General features: G+C 49.1%; 1 protein-coding gene across 4 annotated transcripts in view; it reads right to left on the bottom strand.

Annotated features, from left to right (window-relative positions):
- The window catches only part of btbd8 (BTB domain containing 8), an 84,100-nt gene that overhangs the window by 48,236 nt on the left and 14,708 nt on the right, over nucleotides 1-21,156 (bottom strand). For all 4 annotated transcript variants that reach the window (XM_042005494.1, XM_042005493.1, XM_042005495.1 and 1 more), the window contains exons 3-6: nucleotides 12,219-12,392; nucleotides 7,443-7,519; nucleotides 7,093-7,210; nucleotides 6,276-6,365 (exon numbers count right to left, since the gene is read on the bottom strand). In XM_042005494.1, the coding sequence (XP_041861428.1) occupies nucleotides 6,276-6,365; nucleotides 7,093-7,210; nucleotides 7,443-7,519; nucleotides 12,219-12,392 (459 nt within the window). The remainder of the gene's footprint in view (nucleotides 1-6,275; nucleotides 6,366-7,092; nucleotides 7,211-7,442; nucleotides 7,520-12,218; nucleotides 12,393-21,156) is intronic.

Genomic DNA, 21,156 nt, shown 5'->3' with positions numbered 1-21,156 from the left:
ATCTGTATGATTTTTCATCCCTGTTGCACATTGAAACTTGAAATACCTGAACAGTTGGCACCAAACTGCAAGCGTTTTGGGGGGGTGATGACTTGGAAATACAATGTGACTGGTAAAATGTGACCTTTTTTCCATTTCAAAGTCCTAGTGCTGTGTGGCGCCCCTAGTCGTGACCTTCAGTATAGAGCATTTTTGCCGCACCGTGCTTCTGTCGATTGCAGCAAATTTACACAAACATAGCAGAACACTGACATGTATGCTAGCATTCGCAGCCAGTATATTCCAACCCATTTAGTCCCAGGCTAAGCTACAGGCTAAGCTAAACAACTCCAAACACACCTCGCCCTACCGGCAACAATGCAAATACAGACACCAAATCACCAGACATACTAACTAACAGGACTGTTGCTGAGTACATCTGTGTGGACCAGGCTCCTGTCCAGTATGTGAATTTTATCCCAAGGTTTATTCAAAATGTGATTTTAAAACACATTTTATTAAGATGTCAATCATCTCAAATAGTTCTTGATATATTGTTTACTTGATCTGTATTTTAAAGAAAATAACACTTTTGTAAATACGTACACTAAGTAGTGGTTAAAGGTTTTATTAGTTTGTAAGCAGAAGTGTTAGAAGACAAGCTAATAGAGCTTTAAAACACATTAACTTTGTAAAGTAAATGCGTTAATGTCTTACATTTATTCATATATAGTTTTTATTGTATTGTTTGGGTTGTGTAGTTACCTTTGTCGTAACTTTGGCGTATGTACAGAAACCAGCGTACACCAGTTCTACTCAACTTCTGGGATTTGTAAACACCAGACTTTGCAGGAGAACGTTCCTACCTCCATGGCTACTCTGATCCTGCTGTACGCACAAAATCTGGAGAAATGAGAAACTGTGACACCAACGGTCCAGAATAAAACCAAAGATGATGTGAGACGTGAGACATTTGTTCATAGTCACATATTACCTTTCACACCACATGTTAGATATTAAAGCTGTTTGCAGAAATGAATAAAGATCTCGTTTGATATTAATCCTGCTGGGAGCGCTGGGAGAAGCAGGTGTTTGTTATTAACCCGAAGCTCAACCAGGAAAACATGTTCTGTTATTGTGGAACAAGTCTTCCATTAGGGCTGAATAAGGCGACGGTCTGCTGCCAGCAGGTTCCAGACACATTAATAATCATTACTATTACAATAACATGGTCGCCATGGAAACCTGCTTCTCAGTCAGGCTACAATCAGGTGTTTCCTCCTGTAGCTGTTCAGATCATTGATGGTTGGATAAAACGAGATAAAGACGTACAATGGCTGATCTGGCTCTGCTGGACCACATGGAGCAAGAGTCCAGAGGGACCGGGTTTTCAGAGACCAGCAAGATTTACTGCCTGGCTCATGAACCAGTTCCGACCACTGTGTGCTGTGCTCTCAGATTTCTGTGGTGGTCTCAGATCCCTATGATGCCTTGGGCCAGCGTTAAAGAAACGCACCAGGAGGAACTGGGCCGTGACAGGAAGAACTGGGCCGTGGCTGGAGGAACTGGGCAGTGACAGGAAGAACTGGGCCGTGGCTGGAGGAACTGGGCAGTGACAGGAAGAACTGGGCCGTGGCTGGAGGAACTGGGCAGTGACAGGAAGAGTTGGGCCGTGACAGGAGGAACCGGGCTGTGACTGGAAGAACCGGTCCATGTCAGGAGGAACCGGGCCGCAACAGGAGGAACCTGGTCGTGTCAGGAAGAATCGGGCCGTGTCAGGAGGAACCGGGCCGTGACAGGAGGAATCAGGCCGTGACAGGAGGAACCTGGTCGTGTCAGGAAGAATCGGGCCGTGTCAGAAGGAATCGGGCTGTGACAGGAGGAACTGGGCCGTGACAGGAGGAATCGGGCCGTGAAAGGAGGAATCGGGCCGCGACAGGAGGAACCTGGTCGTGACAGGAGGAACCGGGCCGTGTCAGGAGGAACCGGGCCGTGACAGGAGAAACCTGATCGGGCCGTGTCAGGAAGAATCGGGCCGTGTCAGGAGGAACCGGGCCGTGACAGGAGGAATCTGATCGGGCCGTGTCAGGAAGAATCGGGCCGTGTCAGGAGGAACCGGGCCGTGACAGGAGGAATCTGATCGGGCCGTGTCAGGAAGAATCGGGCCGTGTCAGGAGGAACCGGGCCGTGACAGGAGGAATCTGATCGGGCCGTGTCAGGAAGAATCGGGCCGTGTCAGGAGGAACCGGGCCGTGACAGGAGGAACTGGGCCGTGACTGGAGGAATCAGGCCGTGACAGGAGGAATTGGGCCGTGACAGGAAGAATCGGGCCGTGTCAGGAGGAACCGGGCCGTGACAGGAGGAACCGGGCCGTGTCAGGAAGAATCGGGCCGTGTCAGGAGGAACCGGGCCGTGTCAGGAGGAACCTGGCCGTGACAGGAGGAACCGGGCCGTGACAGGAGGAATCAGGCCGTGACAGGAGGAACCTGGCCGTGACAGGAGGAACCGGGCCATGACAGGAGGAATCAGGCCGTGACAGGAGGAACCTGGTCGTGTCAGGAAGAATCGGGCCGTGTCAGAAGGAATCGGGCTGTGACAGGAGGAACTGGGCCGTGACAGGAGGAATCGGGCCGTGAAAGGAGGAATCGGGCCGTGACAGGAGAAACCTGATCGGGCCGTGTCAGGAAGAATCGGGCCGTGTCAGGAGGAACCGGGCCGTGACAGGAAGAATCGGGCCGTGTCAGGAGGAACCGGGCCGTGAAAGGAGGAATCGGGCCGCGACAGGAGGAACCTGGTCGTGACAGGAGGAACCGGGCCGTGTCAGGAGGAACCGGGCCGTGACAGGAGAAACCTGATCGGGCCGTGTCAGGAAGAATCGGGCCGTGTCAGGAGAAACCGGGCCGTGACAGGAGGAATCTGATCGGGCCGTGTCAGGAAGAATCGGGCCGTGTCAGGAGGAACCGGGCCGTGACAGGAGGAATCTGATCGGGCCGTGTCAGGAAGAATCGGGCCGTGTCAGGAGGAACCGGGCCGTGACAGGAGGAATCTGATCGGGCCGTGTCAGGAAGAATCGGGCCGTGTCAGGAGGAACCGGGCCGTGACAGGAGGAACTGGGCCGTGACTGGAGGAATCAGGCCGTGACAGGAGGAATTGGGCCGTGACAGGAGGAACCGGGCTGTGTCAGGAAGAATCGGGCCGTGTCAGGAGGAACCGGGCCGTGACAGGAGGAACTGGGCCGTGACAGGAGGAACTGGGCCGTGACAGGAGGAATCAGGCCGTGAAAGGAGGAACCGAGCTGCGACAGAAGGAACCTGGTCGTGACAGGAGGAACTGGGCAGCGACAGGAGGAATCGGGCCGTGTCAGGAAGAATCGGGCCGTGTCAGGAGGAACCGGGCCGTGTCAGGAGGAACCTGGCCGTGACAGGAGGAACCGGGCCGTGTCAGGAGGAACCCGGCCGTGACAGGAGGAACCGGGCCGTGACAGGAGGAACCGGGCCGTGACAGGAGGAACCGGGCCGTGTCAGGAAGAATCGGGCCGTGTCAGGAGGAACCGGGCCGTGTCAGGAGGAACCTGGCCGTGACAGGAGGAACCGGGCCGTGACAGGAGGAACCGGGCCGTGACAGGAAGAACTGGGCCGTGACAGTAGGAACCGGGCTGTGATTGGAAGAACCGGTCCATGTCAGGAGGAACCGAGCTGCAACAAGAGGAAACTGGTCGTGACAGGAGGAACCGGGCCGTGTCAGGAGGAACCTGGCCGTGACAGGAGGAACCGGGCCGTGACAGGAGGAACCGGGCCGTGTCAGGAAGAATCGGGCCGTGACAGGAGGAACCGGGCTGTGACAGGAGGAATCTGGCTGCAACAGGAGGAACCGGGCCGTGACAGGAAGAACCGGGCCATGACAGGAAGAACCGGGCCGTGACTGGAAGAACTGGGCCGTGACAGGAGGAACCGGGCCGTGTCAGGAGGAACCTGGCCGTGACAGGAGGAACCGGGCCGTGACAGGAGGAACCGGGCCGTGTCAGGAAGAATCGGGCCGTGACAGGAGGAACCGGGCTGTGACAGGAGGAATCTGGCTGCAACAGGAGGAACCGGGCCGTGACAGGAAGAACCGGGCCATGACAGGAAGAACCGGGCCGTGACTGGAAGAACTGGGCCGTGACAGGAGGAACCGGGCTGTGACAGGAGGAATCTGGCTGCAACAGGAGGAACCGGGCCGTGACAGGAAGAACCGGGCCATGACAGGAGGAACCAGTCCATGTCAGGAGGAACCGGGCCGTGACAGGAGGAACCGGGCCGTGACAGGAGGAACCGGGCCGTGACAGGAGGAACCGGGCCGTGACAGGAAGAACTGGGCCGTGACAGGAGGAACCGGGCTGTGATTGGAAGAACCGGTCCATGTCAGGAGGAACCGAGCTGCAACAAGAGGAAACTGGTCGTGACAGGAGGAACCGGGCCGTGTCAGGAGGAACCTGGCCGTGACAGGAGGAACCGGGCCGTGACAGGAGGAACCGGGCCGTGTCAGGAAGAATCGGGCCGTGACAGGAGGAACCGGGCTGTGACAGGAGGAATCTGGCTGCAACAGGAGGAACCGGGCCGTGACAGGAAGAACCGGGCCATGACAGGAAGAACCGGGCCGTGACTGGAAGAACTGGGCCGTGACAGGAGGAACCGGGCCGTGTCAGGAGGAACCTGGCCGTGACAGGAGGAACAGGGCCGTGACAGGAGGAACCGGGCCGTGTCAGGAAGAATCGGGCCGTGACAGGAGGAACCGGGCTGTGACAGGAGGAATCTGGCTGCAACAGGAGGAACCGGGCCGTGACAGGAAGAACCGGGCCATGACAGGAAGAACCGGGCCGTGACTGGAAGAACTGGGCCGTGACAGGAGGAACCGGGCTGTGACAGGAGGAATCTGGCTGCAACAGGAGGAACCGGGCCGTGACAGGAAGAACCGGGCCATGACAGGAGGAACCAGTCCATGTCAGGAGGAACCGGGCCATGACAGGAGGAACCGGGCCGTGACAGGAAGAACCGGGCCATGACAGGAGGAACCAGGCCGTGCCAGTCCCTCTGCAGGTGCTAACTGGGTTTTCTGACAACCGGCACCTTCCAGAGGAACCGGCTACCAGGTCGGGGATCTCACAGCCAACCTTCAGCCGTGTTAGACGGCATCATTGGTTCGTCCCAATGTCACATGAACTTTCCTACACCAAGGGAGAACAGGAAACACAGATTGCAGCAACGTCCGGTTTCCCCGATGGACTCGCTGCTGGATGGACTAAAGCTGCAGGAAGAACCAGGAGAGATGAAATGAAAAATAATAATAATCCCAGAGGGAAACTGCAATTGGGACTGAAATCTGTCATTAACCAAAGTATTTTCATTCTTTAAATGTCCAGATCACGTATGGTTCAACATGTGGCTCATCGGCCTGTGTCCACTAACTGAGGCGGCTGCTTCATCTGCAGGATCTGCTCCGTATCCGTTGTTGGAAACAAGGCTTCAGGCGGCTAATGGAAGTACCGGAACTGCTCTACGTTCTGGTGTCTGCAGATGTCTTTCTGAACAAGTCGTCCCAGCATGCAGCAGCCAGTAAAAGAACAGGTGGGAAGTAGCTACAGTCCTTCATTCAAGACCCAGCAGAGAGGCACCAGACTGGAGGTCTAGAAGTGATGCAACACTTATGAACCACGGCGAGGAGGAGTTTTAGCCATCATGGAAATGATGTTGTGAATATTTATCATAGGCGATCACCTGACCTTTTACAGCCGCCATATGGGCGGGGCAAAGCGTTCCCTCATGTGCACCCATTTTAGAGTTGTTTCTGATTTATAAACCGAAACAGGCATGGGACGTGTGTGCGCACACTTTTATAAATCTGGAAGTTTCTGTGCGCCGCATTTCTTGTTTTCCCTGCGGACACCACCTGTAGTTTGCTCTGCTACGCCCAGGTTTAGACATCAGGCCCCTGGTCTGGATTTAAAAGTGTTTCTTCCCTCCCACTGTAGTATCAAAAATCGAATCAAGCCCTGTCATTAGTATCGATAAGAGTTTGAAATTTTAGTGTGATGGCAAGAGTAGTATTTTAACCAAATATTTTTTACTCTTACTTGAGTAATCTTTTGGATGACTGCTTTTAATGTCTAGTTAAGTGATGTAATTTTGAAGAACTAATCTAATTAAGTACAATTTTTGATTACTGTTCTCACGTCTGGTGGCAAGGCATCGATTGCTAACAGCAATAATTCAGACAAATGTGACTTTTATTCCTGATCTATAGCTGTCTTCCAGTCTTACCCTTGCAGAGTTATATGCTGTCTGGAACTCTCCATCCAATGTCCACTGAGCATAGCTCGGAAGTACTGGGACCGTGCACACAAGATTGCCCTAGAAAACAAATGAAGCAGGAAGGTGCATGTTAGATCCACCTACCAGTTAATATTTCATGTCATCTGCTTGGACTGTGTGAGCTTCGGTGGCTGGTCAGGTGTTAATATCACTGATATGGAAATATACAGAACCACCACAGTTAATACCGACTTTCATTAGAAGGAAAAATATGCTTCTTCAATCCACACTGTTTACCTGCTCTATCCCACGACTTCCTTCTGGGATTAATTAAGTTGTTAATTAATTAATTAAATTGATTTAATTATTGCGACCTACACACCCCATCTACTTCATCATGTCCACCAATATCCAACCATCTCCAGGGTTTCCAGAGATGGTCCGAAGAAGAGAAAATATCCAGAGCAGCAGTTGTCTGGACCAGGATGCAGCAGAAGACACACCGGGTGCCTCCTGCCAGCTAAGAACAGGAAACTGAGGCTACAATTCACACACACTCACCAACACTGGACAATAGAAGATGGAGAAACATTGCTGGTCTGATGAGTCTCCATTTCAGCTCCACATTCAGATGCTAGGCTCAGAATCTGCTGGAAACATCATGAAAACATGGATCCATCCTGCCTTGGATCAACGCTTCAGGCTGCTGCTGGTGTAATGGTGGGGGGAGATTTTTTTGGCCCACTTTGGGTCCCTTAGTACCAACGTGTCCCGGTTTAATCACTCTTAGGGAAAATAAAAAGACTGAAACCACAATTATCCCTACCTGTGGCAAGAGAAGACCTGCTCTGCCACCTGGATGGTGATGTCACACTGCTCTCCTCTGTGGTACAGATCCAGAAGGTCCGCACCGAGACCGGAAGCTGGCTCGGAAAAAACATGGCCTAGACAGGAGTTCAGATGGAACAGCAGGAAGGACAAAAAGGAGAGAAATACTTCAATCTACACACATACGAAAGATTTTCTATGAGTTGTGGAAAGATTGATTTACACCATGAAGGAACACAGCCAGGCTGGAATTAGCTGCAGTACAGGGATTTGAATCTGATTCGCTCCTAAGTGGGTTATGACCAACATAACATGATGTGAGGAACGTGGATGGAGGGAGCTGTTCACCTGAGTCTGACAGGAGAAGCTCTGACGGTGAAACACTGTCTGGTCTCCGTGTGCTTGGGGCTGCTGTGTATGCTCGCCTGTAGGGATTACAGTCAGTCATTCACCCAGCAGGACTTCCTCACATCCAGTCCGGAGCCTGTAGCCTGACTCACCCGCCGGCTACTGCAGCGGAGAAAGAAATCTAGATTCTTCTTTCAGTGCATAGAAATCACATCTTCTACAGTTTGTCTTAAATTACTCAACATTTTCCTCCAGATTAACAGAGAAGAACTGAAGCATACTAAAACTTTAAATTTGTCTGAGCTGGAGTTCAGATAAAGAACGCTAAAACTGATCTGGATCTCATCCCAACTGAAGCAGACCCAGTGTAAAAAAATAGATGCCTGGTTTTTGTTCAGATAACTTAGCAAAAAAACACTGGAACCGTTTCATCCTCCTCTGGTTAGACCAGCCTGAAAAACTAGGCTGCTATCTTTACATAGAGCACAATGCGGACCAGATTTTTCTCAATGATTCTGCATATTGTGCCGGTAGTCCAGATGGCAGGCTGGTTTTACAACGATGCCTCTCTCTATTTCCTTAAACATCCATGTTAAAACAAATTTTATACTTATTTCTTACATGAATATTAAATTATTTTATTCGTGAATATTTTTAATTCTATCTGGATGTTTGAAAAGAGTTTAATTTCATGTCACAGTTCTGTAGCCAAACATGGTTTCTGTTGTTGAAAATCAAAGAGAATATTGGAGTAAGAGTAAACTATGCAACCTGGAAATGGTACGTCCCAACACCAACATAAAAATGTCAAACTCTTCTTCTTGTCATCTAATTTCAATATTCTGGACTTAACAAAGTGGAGTTGAGTGTTCAAGATACCCGGCTTTATGGAGCCCTGGTTCCAGCGTTGCCCCAAAGGGAGGTGAAGTATGGCGAGACCCTCGAATAAAAGCTGGAGAGATCTGTGTTTTATAAATTGTCTTGCTTTAGCTATTATGGATATACTTCTTCACGGTTATGTATTTAATATGACTTCTAGCTAATTTTGTCATCTATTATCACCCCTAAAACCTTAATTTCATGAACCCTCATTAAAATTCATAATAAATTATTTTTGTGAAACCAATATTTAATTTTTCTGAGTTCTGTGGTGACCATTTCCATAAAGTTGCTTCAGGTTTTCACCTGAAACAATTATAGTTGTATCATTAGCAACCAACACAAACTGGACTGATAGAGATTTTTTACATATATCATTGCTTTAAATCATGAATACTTTTCTGATTTTCAGATAATTCACCCACTCCAGTGCCAATACTCTAATCCCATATTTTCCCAATTAATCAATCAATATTTCATGGTTTATTGTATCAAATGCTTTCTTAAGATGAATAAATATAGCTGCTGTGTATCTCGTTGTAGTTTTTTAGAAGCAAGAACGGTCATGACGGTCATTGTAGGAATCGTTCTCAAAGCTGCATTCACATCTTCCAGGAGACTTTCCGATGGTGCTCCACTCAGCCTCTGTAATTGACATCGGGGTTGCTTGATGTTCATTTTTGCCATGATCTCATCTCTTAGGTCAGTCAATGCCTCGCTCAGCGTGATTGTGCTTAGTGGGGCTTTATACCCCATCTCTGGATGAGGAGTTGTTGTTAACTCCCCCATGACCTGGCGTCCTGGCTCCCCCTTGCCGTAGCATTTGTGTTGTACCTCGTTAATCTCAAGCTGTGATAGCAGTTGCCATCTGTGGATGTTGGAACGTTGAGCTACTAGTTGTTTGGTAATGAGTGTTGATTGTGGGTTTCGAAGATTCCACATTTCCCACATTCTCTGCATGTAACCCCTCTGACTAACGTTACTGGAGTAGTAACATTCCAACTAGTTAATAGAACTCCTGTTCCTTTTTGATGGCGTAATTAAATCTTGTTTTTTGTTCGTTTTCTGGCCACCAGAGTAAAATTGTGGTCAGATATTCCAGTTACGACATTAAAAGATCTGGTTTGTTATTGAACACCGGATCAATCAAGGTTATTCTAGTTGGTCCTTTAATTACTTGTGCGAGTTCATGACCATCAGTTATTCCAGTTCCCATTAAAATCTTCCACGCTTATCATTTCCTTCTTAGGGCAGCATTCGCTAAGTATGCCTTGTGTAAAGATGGTGGGCGCTAAGTGATATTTAGTCCAATGTTTTCCAATTTACTGTTTAGCGAACTTATTTCACTAGACTGGAAGCTTTATTTAAAATAGATCCTGACACCAGCTCCTTTTGATTGGACTCTCCCTCTTCTAAGACTTGGTAGCTGGGTACATTCAGAGCAGCAGGGGGGATTTTCATGAAGCCATGTCTCAGATAAACAGAGAAAATCAAGATTTGAGTCCATTAGCAAATGTTGGATTTGTTGGCATTTCTGTTTAAGACTTCTAATACTGAAATCAGGGATGTGAATGGAGAACTGGTTCTTGTAGAGAACCGGCTCCAGTAGTTCAGTTCCTTGGAAATGTTAATCAGTCTGCCTAACGATTAGGCTCCTTGGTTCTGCTAGCGTCTGACGCATTTGCGTGATGACATCATATAAATGCTTCGTATTTTGGCCCACGACATAGCCAAGATGACATCGAGGCAGAAGTGCTCTAAAGTATGACTGTATTTTACAAAAAAAGACGTTACTAAGGCCAGTTGCAACCCGTGCAGAGTTTCGATCTCAACAAAGCGGGGAAACACCTCCAACACGCTGAAGAGTTTGACCACACAGCTTGCAATTACTTTGCACAAAAGTAAAGTCTTTGAGATGCTGCTTAGCAATGCGATGACTCTGGAACTGGAGCTTATAGTACAGTGTAAAGCTCCTCCAGGTCTGGTTGGTTGTAACGTTAGAGCCGTACTGTATGAATAATATCCATCTCATACTAACATTTAGCTGGCGAGGACTGCCTGTGGTTCAGAGGCAGGTTCTCACGCCTTTAGCTAGCCCTTTCATCGAGGCAGGGAAGAGTAAAATGATTGAGGCGAAAATAAAGCATGTCACTGAGCAGTTGCCAGGTTTGTGGTGACGTGTGGTGTGGTGTTTTGCTACGGAAGCCTGTAAGTTTCGGTAAGATAATTTGCTGCATATTGTCTGGCATGGCTCAACTGAAAACTGAAATGGCAAAAATATTATTTTAAGCATTACAGCTCTGTTTTATTTATTCCATGACTTTCTCCTTACCACCACCCAGGCAGAGAGGGTTAAACAAAGCATTTGATCCCTGGCTGGTCTGAGGCCGAAAAGCACGATGTGATCCCAGTCCTGAAAGATCTTGTATCTTTCTGAAAAGGCAAACATGCTCATTTTTATGCACAAATCTGTTAATGATGCAGAGGCTGATATCTGCACTTGCATTAGATGTTAAAATGTTCATTTGACAGAGAAATTCTTATTTTTAAATTAAGCCAGCTTTATTTTGTTCAGGTGGAATAAAAACTACTTCAAACTAAAGAGATATTGCAACCAACCAAAGTTAATGAGAATCGATTAGAGAATTAAAGAGGAATCGAATTGATACGTGATCCTGATCCCATCTGAAATTGTGATGTCCAACTAATAAGCCCTTGGCTTTTGCACTGAAGTCCAGGGTATTTGGCATTAGTTATTGGGAGAGGACCTCGCTTCTTGTTTGTTCTGACTGCCCAGTTGAAAGACTGTTTCCTGCTCGAATGCCCACTCCCTACATGTGTAGGGTTCGTCAGATCAATTGTTGTTCTGATTAGAGTTGTACCCAGCTCTGAGTCAAGTTGTTGCCCAGGGGAATCCTGACCTCCATAAGACCAAGCATCCACGTGATGCGCGGTTAGGGTTGCTCTCCCGATAGTCTGGTCACTATCCATGCGAGCCGCTGCTGCTGGCAGCCATCCGCCATGCCGCTCTATTCTGTCCTGCAGAAACAGCCTTCTTGACCATACCATCCAGCTGGTTTCCCACTGCCAGAGACTGTCCACCACCCCATCTCGCTGCCATGCCAGCACAGGTAAGCCGCCCCCACTCACCAACGCCACACTGTCCGGCTGGTCCGCAACCACCGCCAATGGCCCTTGTCCACACCTGCCCCATCCATATCACCCAGTGAGCATATTGCTCCTCCTTGTCATCACAGTGTAGATGAGCCAGCATCAGCAGGTACTGCAGTACGAGTGACGATGGCCCTGGGCATTGGTAAATGTGTCCAGATTGTAACTGCTGATGACCAGCAGTCCACTCCGTCGGGGTTTAGATGAGATCATCACGCACGAGTCACACAACTGTACAAAGACGGATAGTTGACAGTTGCAGCTAGAGCATGCCTGCCAACGCTGGAATGGTTGACTCCATACGTAGATCTCTCGTATTGCACGGTGATCACAAGGCCTGGATCTGGTACCACCATGACAGTCTGAGAGCTGACTGGACTCTGTCAATTAGCTGCAACAGCCTGGCAGAAAGCCTGCTGCCGCAGTCTTGCCATTTTATCATCATCTACTTCATTTTTATTATTGTTTTGTTTAACAAGAACAACAAAAAATAAATAAATGAATACAATAAAACCCTACTACTTCACTGCAATTTCCCTCTGGGATTAATAAAGTAAATTTCATTTTTCATTTCATTCAACAGCTGACATGCGTTATTGGGAATATGGGTTGGTGAAGTTTGGAAATCACTGAACTCTGTTTTTATCTACAGTTTACACAGAGACCCAATTTTTTAATTTAAATCGGGGATGTAAACCAGCAAATGCAAAGAATCCGAGAGTGTACCTGAGTAAATCTTTGAGTGCAGGTAGCTGATCATCAGGCACATGGATGACGGAGGCCTCTCTGTGACCGTGCAGGACATCAGGCGCTCTGGCCAGCAGCACAGCTCTGTGAGCTCGGATCGAGTCCGAACCTGCACACAGCAAAATATCCGCCTCCAGTTCCTCCTGCAGCAGCCTGCAGAAACACAGCAACAAGCCCAATGAATAAAAATCAATAAAACAGGAAATACTGGAATTTTCTTTCATGTCAGAAGTATGTTGAAAAGCAGCAATGAAGATAGATCAGAGCTCCACAGATTTATCTGTGAAGATTCACAGGGCGGCTGTAGCTGGTCTGCCAACCTGGACGTCGGTGGATCCATTCCAGGTTTCCCCTGACTACATGCCAAAGTGTCCTTGAGCAAGATACTGAAACCCACGTTGCCTCCCTGTTGGGGTATGAATGTGTATGAATGTGCACTGAGTATATAAAAGTGATGGCCCATTTTTCCACTGAACAACTGGAACACATACACGTGTCTTGAGGCGTTTCTTCTTCCTCCTCCTCATCATCATCACCCCTCCCTGACTGATCTGGGTGACCCAGAACGCGGTCAGCTGGTGTCGCGTCTCTCCTCAAACCGAGCGACCACAACACATTCAGCTTCGGTACCACTGGACAAAAACGGATCAGAACCGGCCGGATTCCTAGACACTGGATCAGGTTTTCCACTGATCAGAGTTACAACTCCTTTTTCCACTTTCAACATCATCTTCTGACGTTTCTCAGGGTGGGTGGAAGGGATGGAGGTTGGATTTAGTGTAAGAGAACTTATTTAAGAATAAATCAGACCTCTAGAATGTACTTGGCAAAAAACCCAGGAATCAGCATGAGCTCATAAACCAGGGTTAGAAAGTGTTTAGATGCAAACTAAAGCAGAAATCATAATTACACATGATCCCAATCACTTCATCCATCTTTCTACAGACAGCTGGAATAAAATAACAGCAGCATCATATCATGTACACGTGAAAAAGTGCCTGTCAAAACACACAATGACACTGTACAATAAAAACAAGAGCAATAAGTGTAAAATTCAGGGATAAAAAGACAAGATAATAAAAACACAAGATAAAGGGTTGTCCCTTAACTTTTCCATGCTTACATTGTGTTTTGGTAAGTTTGGTGATCTAAGTTTAAAAAATCACTATAGATGATAAATAAATCCAGCATATTATATTTATATATATTTATAGTTTTAATTTTTTATTCATTTTCATTCATTTCATTTTGTGAAAACAAAATATTTTCTTGTTGTATGCTGCATGCAGTTTACCCACGGATCCCATGCATAAACCTTCCAAGCTCATTCCGACTCTCATCTTCAGCCAACTGGATGTTCCGTCTGTTTGCTCCAAGCGTCCCGGAGCTGATGTGGAGATGCATTCATGCTGACTGGTTCAGGACATGGTGACAGATGGTAATCTAATAAAAATGTTTTACTCCATGTTTTCCTCATAAATTAAGGACGCATTCATTTTTGACAGTCTCGGTCTGACTGGGACTCGGTTCAGTGCAATATTTTTCCAGACTGAGATTGTGTTGAAGCTACACGACTCGAATCAAACCTTTAAAATAACGTGTTTCTCTCTTCGCCAGGGGAGGCGCTGCACCAAGAATTGCTGGACAACTTGTGTTTCTAGAAGATCACAGCTAAACATGGAGGTGCATCAGTTCCTAGTGGTCTTGGGCTGAGTTCTTCCATATCTGATCGCCAGACATTTCTCCCGTCCAGAGCCGCCATCATCCCACGCTCACTTATGTTTTAGTTGTGTTTACCCATGATGCCGTGCGTTGAACCCACGTTGGTGCATACGGCTCCGTGTTGACGCCCACTGCTCCGCGTTGACGCGCACGGCTTCACGTTGACGCGCACGGCTCCGCGTTGATGCCCACTGCTCCGCGTTGACGCCCACGGCTCCGCGTTGACGCCCACTGCTTCGCGTTGACGCCCACGGCTCCGCGTTGACGCCCACGGCTCCGCGTTGACGCCCACGGCTCCGCGTTGACGCCCACTGCTTCGCGTTGACGCCCACGGCTCCGCGTTGACGCCCACTGCTCTGCGTTGACGCCCACGGCTCCGCGTTGACGCCCACGGCTCCGCGTTGACGCCCACTGCTCCGCGTTGACGCCCACGGCTCCGCGTTGACGCCCACGGCTCCGCGTTGATGCCCAAGTAACTAACCCTAACCCTAACCCAATCCTCATTTTCTGTTTTAATTTAATTTCTTTAATTTCTTCTAAAGTCTGTTTTAATGCATGTGTTATTGCTTCCTGCTCTGATGCTTTTAATGTTTTATGTAAAACACTCTGAATTGTCTTCTACATGAAATGTGACGTACAGATAAACCTGCCTTGCCTAGGTAGGCAGGTAGGTCGCTATGTGGGTAGTCCTGGCCCACAACTGAACCGAGAGGCCTGTCTGTTTTTCTGTCTGTCACAGGGTTCCTACAGGTTTTTACAAGTTAAATTTAAGGTAGGGATAATGCCCGATGAGGTGTCCATGACACTCCGGGCTCTGACACAGGACCTGCAGTGGGTCGGTCAGCTGTTGTATTAGACCTGATCAGAGGAGGGAAGAGAGACGATTGCTTAACGTTATGTTACGAGACACACACATTTCAGAGGGCGGGTGCAGCTCTTACAGCTGGTGTGTGTCCAGAGGATGATTCTACATTTTCTTTCAGTTGAAGTCCACAGATCGTTTCCTACATCGTTTTTATTGCAAGAAATATTATCCACCATTCACTCTGATCATTAATGTGTATCAAGCAAGCAAGTCTATCCTGTTGTTTGTTTTTATAATGTTATCCACCATTCACTCTGTATCATGTATGCAAATTAATCAAGACAGAAAGACAGGCGATGATCTAGTTAAAATTAAAAGCAACATTGCCGTTGATCGTAAAGAAACTGGCATGTCGCGCTTGAAGGACGGAGTGTAACGTTTATGAGGGGCCGTTTGAGACATTATTCAGAATTACCCTCTCACAGACACATGTGAAATTTAAGTCCTTGACACATTATACTGAAACCTCTCATACACTATACTGAAATAGTGCTCCAGTTTGTGTAGTAGGATATGATGATCAACTGTATAAAATGCTCCTGTCAAATCTAGCAGCACAAGAATGGAAACATTACCAGAATCTAAATCAGAACGTATATTGTTAAGGACTTTGATAAGAGCTGTCTCAGTGCTGTGAGAGGCCCGAAATCCTGACTGAAAGGAATCAAGGTTCACCGTTAAAAAATGTGTAACTTGTCTAAAAACGCATAAACGCTGCTGGTTTAATGTCTGTGGAAACTGACCGCTCTGGTTTAACGTTTCTGGACTCTGACCGCTGCTGGTTTAACATTTGTGGACTCTGACCGCTGCTGGTTTAACGTCTGTGGACTCTGACCGCTGCTGGTTTAATGTTTGTGGACCCTGACCGCTGCTGGTTTAACGTTTGTGGACTCTGACCGCTGCTGGTTTAACGTTTGTGGACCCTGACCGCTGCTGGTTTGACGTTTGTGGACTCTGACCGCTGCTGGTTTAATGTCTGTGGAAACTGACCGCTCTGGTTTAACGTTTCTGGACTCTGACCGCTGCTGGTTTAACATTTGTGGACTCTGACCGCTGCTGGTTTAACGTCTGTGGACTCTGACCGCTGCTGGTTTAATGTTTGTGGACCCTGACCGCTGCTGGTTTAACGTTTGTGGACTCTGACCGCTGCTGGTTTAACGTTTGTGGACCCTGACCGCTGCTGGTTTAACGTTTGTGGACTCTGACCGCTGCTGGTTTAACGTCTGTGGACCCTGATTGCTGCTGGTTTAACGTCTGTGGACTCTGACCGCTGCTGGTTTAACATTTGTGGACCCTGACCGCTGCTGGTTTAACGTTTGTGGACCCTGACCGCTGCTGGTTTAACGTTTGTGGACCCTGACCGCTGCTGGTTTAACGTCTGTGGACCCTGATTGCTGCTGGCTTAACGTTTCTGGGCTCTGACCGCTGCTGGTTTAACATTTGTGGACTCTGACCGCTGCTGGTTTAACGTTTGTGGACCCTGACCGCTGCTGGTTTAACGTTTGTGGACCCTGACCGCTGCTGGTTTAACGTCTGTGGACCCTGATTGCTGCTGGTTTAACGTTTGTGGACTGTGACCGCTGCTGGTTTAATGTCTGTGGACTCTGACCGCTGCTGGTTTAACGTCTGTGGACTCTGACCGCTGCTGGTTTAATGTCTGTGGACTCTGACCGCTGCTGGTTTAACGTCTGTGGACTCTGACCGCTGCTGGTTTAACATTTGTGGAAACTGACCGCTGCTGGTTTAACGTCTGTGGACTCTGACCGCTGCTGGTTTAACATTTGTGGAAACTGACCGCTGCTGGTTTAACGTCTGTGGACTCTGACCGCTGCTGGTTTAACATTTGTGGAAACTGACCGCTGCTGGTTTAACGTCTGTGGACTCTGACCGCTGCTGGTTTAACGTTTGTGGACCCTGACCACTGCTGGTTTAACGTATGTGGACTCTGACCGCTGCTGGCTTAACGTCTGTGGACTCTGACCGCTGCTGGCTTAACGTCTGTGGACTCTGACCGCTGCTGGTTTAACGTCTGTGGACTCTGACCGCTGCTGGTTTAACGTCTGTGGACTCTGACCGCTGCTGGTTTAACATTTGTGCAAACTGACCGCTCTGGTTTAATGTTTCTGGACTCTGACCGCTGCTGGTTTAACGTTTCTGGACCCTGACCGCTGCTGGTTTAACGTTTCTGGACTCTGACCGCTGCTGGTTTAACGTTTGTGGACCCTGACCGCTGCTGGTTTAACGTTTGTGGACCCTGACCGCTGCTGGTTTAACGTGTGTGGACTTTGACCGCTGCTGGTTTAACGTTTGTGGAAACTGACCGCTCTGGTTTAACGTTTCTGGACCCTGACCGCTGCTGGTTTAACGTTTGTGGACTCTGACCGCTGCTGGTTTAACGTTTGTGGACTTTGACCGCTGCTGGTTTAACGTTTGTGGAAACTGACAGCTCTGGTTTAACGTTTCTGGACCCTGACCGCTGCTGGTTTAATGTTTGTGGACTCTGACCGCTGCTGGTTTAACGTCTGTGGACTCTGACCGCTGCTGGTTTAACGTCTGTGGACTCTGACCGCTGCTGGTTTAACATTTGTGGAAACTGACCGCTGCTGGTTTAACGTCTGTGGACTCTGACCGCTGCTGGTTTAACGTTTGTGGACCCTGACCACTGCTGGTTTAACGTATGTGGACTCTGACCGCTGCTGGCTTAACGTCTGTGGACTCTGACCGCTGCTGGCTTAACGTCTGTGGACTCTGACCGCTGCTGGTTTAACGTCTGTGGACTCTGACCGCTGCTGGTTTAACGTCTGTGGACTCTGACCGCTGCTGGTTTAACATTTGTGCAAACTGACCGCTCTGGTTTAATGTTTCTGGACTCTGACCGCTGCTGGTTTAACGTTTCTGGACCCTGACCGCTGCTGGTTTAACGTTTCTGGACTCTGACCGCTGCTGGTTTAACGTTTGTGGACCCTGACCGCTGCTGGTTTAACGTTTGTGGACCCTGACCGCTGCTGGTTTAACGTGTGTGGACTTTGACCGCTGCTGGTTTAACGTTTGTGGAAACTGACCGCTCTGGTTTAACGTTTCTGGACCCTGACCGCTGCTGGTTTAACGTTTGTGGACTCTGACCGCTGCTGGTTTAACGTTTGTGGACTTTGACCGCTGCTGGTTTAACGTTTGTGGAAACTGACAGCTCTGGTTTAACGTTTCTGGACCCTGACCGCTGCTGGTTTAATGTTTGTGGACTCTGACCGCTGCTGGTTTAACGTCTGTGGACTCTGACCGCTGCTGGTTTAACGTCTGTGGACTCTGACCGCTGCTGGTTTAACGTTTGTGGACCCTGACCGCTGCTGATTTCACGTCTGTGGACTCTGACCGCTGCTGGTTTAACGTCTGTGGACTCTGACCGCTGCTGGTTTAACGTTTGTGGACTCTGACCACTGCTGGTTTAACGTTTGTGGACTCTGACCGCTGCTGGTTTAACGTTTGTGGACCCTGACCGCTGCTAGTTTAACGTTTGTGGACCCTGATCGCTGCTGGTTTAACGCCTGTGGACCCTGATCGCTCCTGGTTTAATGTCTGTGGACCCTGATCGCTGCTGGTTTAACGTCTGTGGACTCTGACCGCTGCTGGTTTAACGTTTGTGGACCCTGATCGCTGCTGGTTTAACGTCTGTGGACCCTGATCGCTGCTGGTTTAATGTCTGTGGACCCTGATCGCTGCTGGTTTAACGTTTCTGGACCCTGACCGCTGCTGGTTTAATGTTTGTGGACTCTGACCGCTGCTGGTTTAACGTCTGTGGACTCTGACCGCTGCTGGTTTAACGTCTGTGGACTCTGACCGCTGCTGGTTTAACGTTTGTGGACCCTGACCGCTGCTGGTTTAACGTTTGTGGACTCTGACCGCTGCTGGTTTAACGTCTGTGGACCCTGATTGCTGCTGGTTTAACGTCTGTGAACTCTGACCGCTGCTGGTTTAACATTTGTGGACCCTGACCGCTGCTGGTTTAACGTTTGTGGACCCTGACCGCTGCTGGTTTAACGTTTGTGGACCCTGACCGCTGCTGGTTTAACGTCTGTGGACCCTGATTGCTGCTGGCTTAACGTTTCTGGGCTCTGACCGCTGCTGGTTTAACATTTGTGGACTCTGACCGCTGCTGGTTTAACGTTTGTGGACCCTGACCGCTGCTGGTTTAACGTTTGTGGACCCTGACCGCTGCTGGTTTAACGTCTGTGGACCCTGATTGCTGCTGGTTTAACGTTTGTGGACTCTGACCGCTGCTGGTTTAACGTTTGTGGACCCTGACCGCTGCTGGTTTAATGTCTGTGGACTCTGACCGCTGCTGGTTTAACGTCTGTGGACTCTGACCGCTGCTGGTTTAACATTTGTGGAAACTGACCGCTGCTGGTTTAACGTCTGTGGACTCTGACCGCTGCTGGTTTAACATTTGTGGAAACTGACCGCTGCTGGTTTAACGTCTGTGGACTCTGACCGCTGCTGGTTTAACATTTGTGGAAACTGACCGCTGCTGGTTTAACGTCTGTGGACTCTGACCGCTGCTGGTTTAACGTTTGTGGACCCTGACCACTGCTGGTTTAACGTATGTGGACTCTGACCGCTGCTGGCTTAACGTCTGTGGACTCTGACCGCTGCTGGCTTAACGTCTGTGGACTCTGACCGCTGCTGGTTTAACGTCTGTGGACTCTGACCGCTGCTGGTTTAACGTCTGTGGACTCTGACCGCTGCTGGTTTAACATTTGTGCAAACTGACCGCTCTGGTTTAATGTTTCTGGACTCTGACCGCTGCTGGTTTAACGTTTCTGGACCCTGACCGCTGCTGGTTTAACGTTTGTGGACTCTGACCGCTGCTGGTTTAACGTTTGTGGACCCTGACCGCTGCTGGTTTAACGTTTGTGGACCCTGACCGCTGCTGGTTTAACGTTTGTGGACCCTGACCGCTGCTGGTTTAATGTCTGTGGACTCTGACCGCTGCTGGTTTAACGTCTGTGGACTCTGACCGCTGCTGGTTTAACATTTGTGGAAACTGACCGCTGCTGGTTTAACGTCTGTGGACTCTGACCGCTGCTGGTTTAACATTTGTGGAAACTGACCGCTGCTGGTTTAACGTCTGTGGACTCTGACCGCTGCTGGTTTAACATTTGTGGAAACTGACCGCTGCTGGTTTAACGTCTGTGGACTCTGACCGCTGCTGGTTTAACGTTTGTGGACCCTGACCACTGCTGGTTTAACGTATGTGGACTCTGACCGCTGCTGGCTTAACGTCTGTGGACTCTGACCGCTGCTGGCTTAACGTCTGTGGACTCTGACCGCTGCTGGTTTAACGTCTGTGGACTCTGACCGCTGCTGGTTTAACGTCTGTGGACTCTGACCGCTGCTGGTTTAACATTTGTGCAAACTGACCGCTCTGGTTTAATGTTTCTGGACTCTGACCGCTGCTGGTTTAACGTTTCTGGACCCTGACCGCTGCTGGTTTAACGTTTGTGGACTCTGACCGCTGCTGGTTTAACGTTTGTGGACCCTGACCGCTGCTGGTTTAACGTTTGTGGACCCTGACCGCTGCTGGTTTAACGTGTGTGGACTTTGACCGCTGCTGGTTTAACGTTTGTGGAAACTGACCGCTCTGGTTTAACGTTTCTGGACCCTGACCGCTGCTGGTTTAACGTTTGTGGACCCTGACCGCTGCTGGTTTAACGTGTGTGGACTTTGACCGCTGCTGGTTTAACGTTTGTGGAAACTGACCGCTCTGGTTTAACGTTTCTGGACCCTGACCGCTGCTGGTTTAATGTCTGTGGACCCTGACCGCTGCTGGTTTAACGTCTGTGGACCCTGACCGCTGCTGGTTTAACGTCTGTGGACTCTGACCGCTGCTGGTTTAACGTTTGTGGACCCTGACCGCTGCTGGTTTAACGTTTGTGGACTCTGACCGCTGCTGGTTTAACGTTTGTGGACTTTGACCGCTGCTGGTTTAATGTTTCTGGACTCTGACCGCTGCTGGTTTAACGTTTCTGGACCCTGACCGCTGCTGGTTTAACGTTTGTGGACTCTGACCGCTGCTGGTTTAACGTTTGTGGACCCTGACCGCTGCTGGTTTAACGTTTGTGGACCCTGACCGCTGCTGGTTTAACGTGTGTGGACTTTGACCGCTGCTGGTTTAACGTTTGTGGAAACTGACCGCTCTGGTTTAACGTTTCTGGACCCTGACCGCTGCTGGTTTAACGTTTGTGGACCCTGACCGCTGCTGGTTTAACGTGTGTGGACTTTGACCGCTGCTGGTTTAACGTTTGTGGAAACTGACCGCTCTGGTTTAACGTTTCT

Source organism: Melanotaenia boesemani, chromosome 14 (genome assembly GCF_017639745.1).
Source record: "Melanotaenia boesemani isolate fMelBoe1 chromosome 14, fMelBoe1.pri, whole genome shotgun sequence".
NCBI classification, from domain to species: Eukaryota; Metazoa; Chordata; class Actinopteri; order Atheriniformes; family Melanotaeniidae; genus Melanotaenia; species Melanotaenia boesemani.
This window is presented reverse-complemented; position numbering and strand designations above follow the sequence as displayed.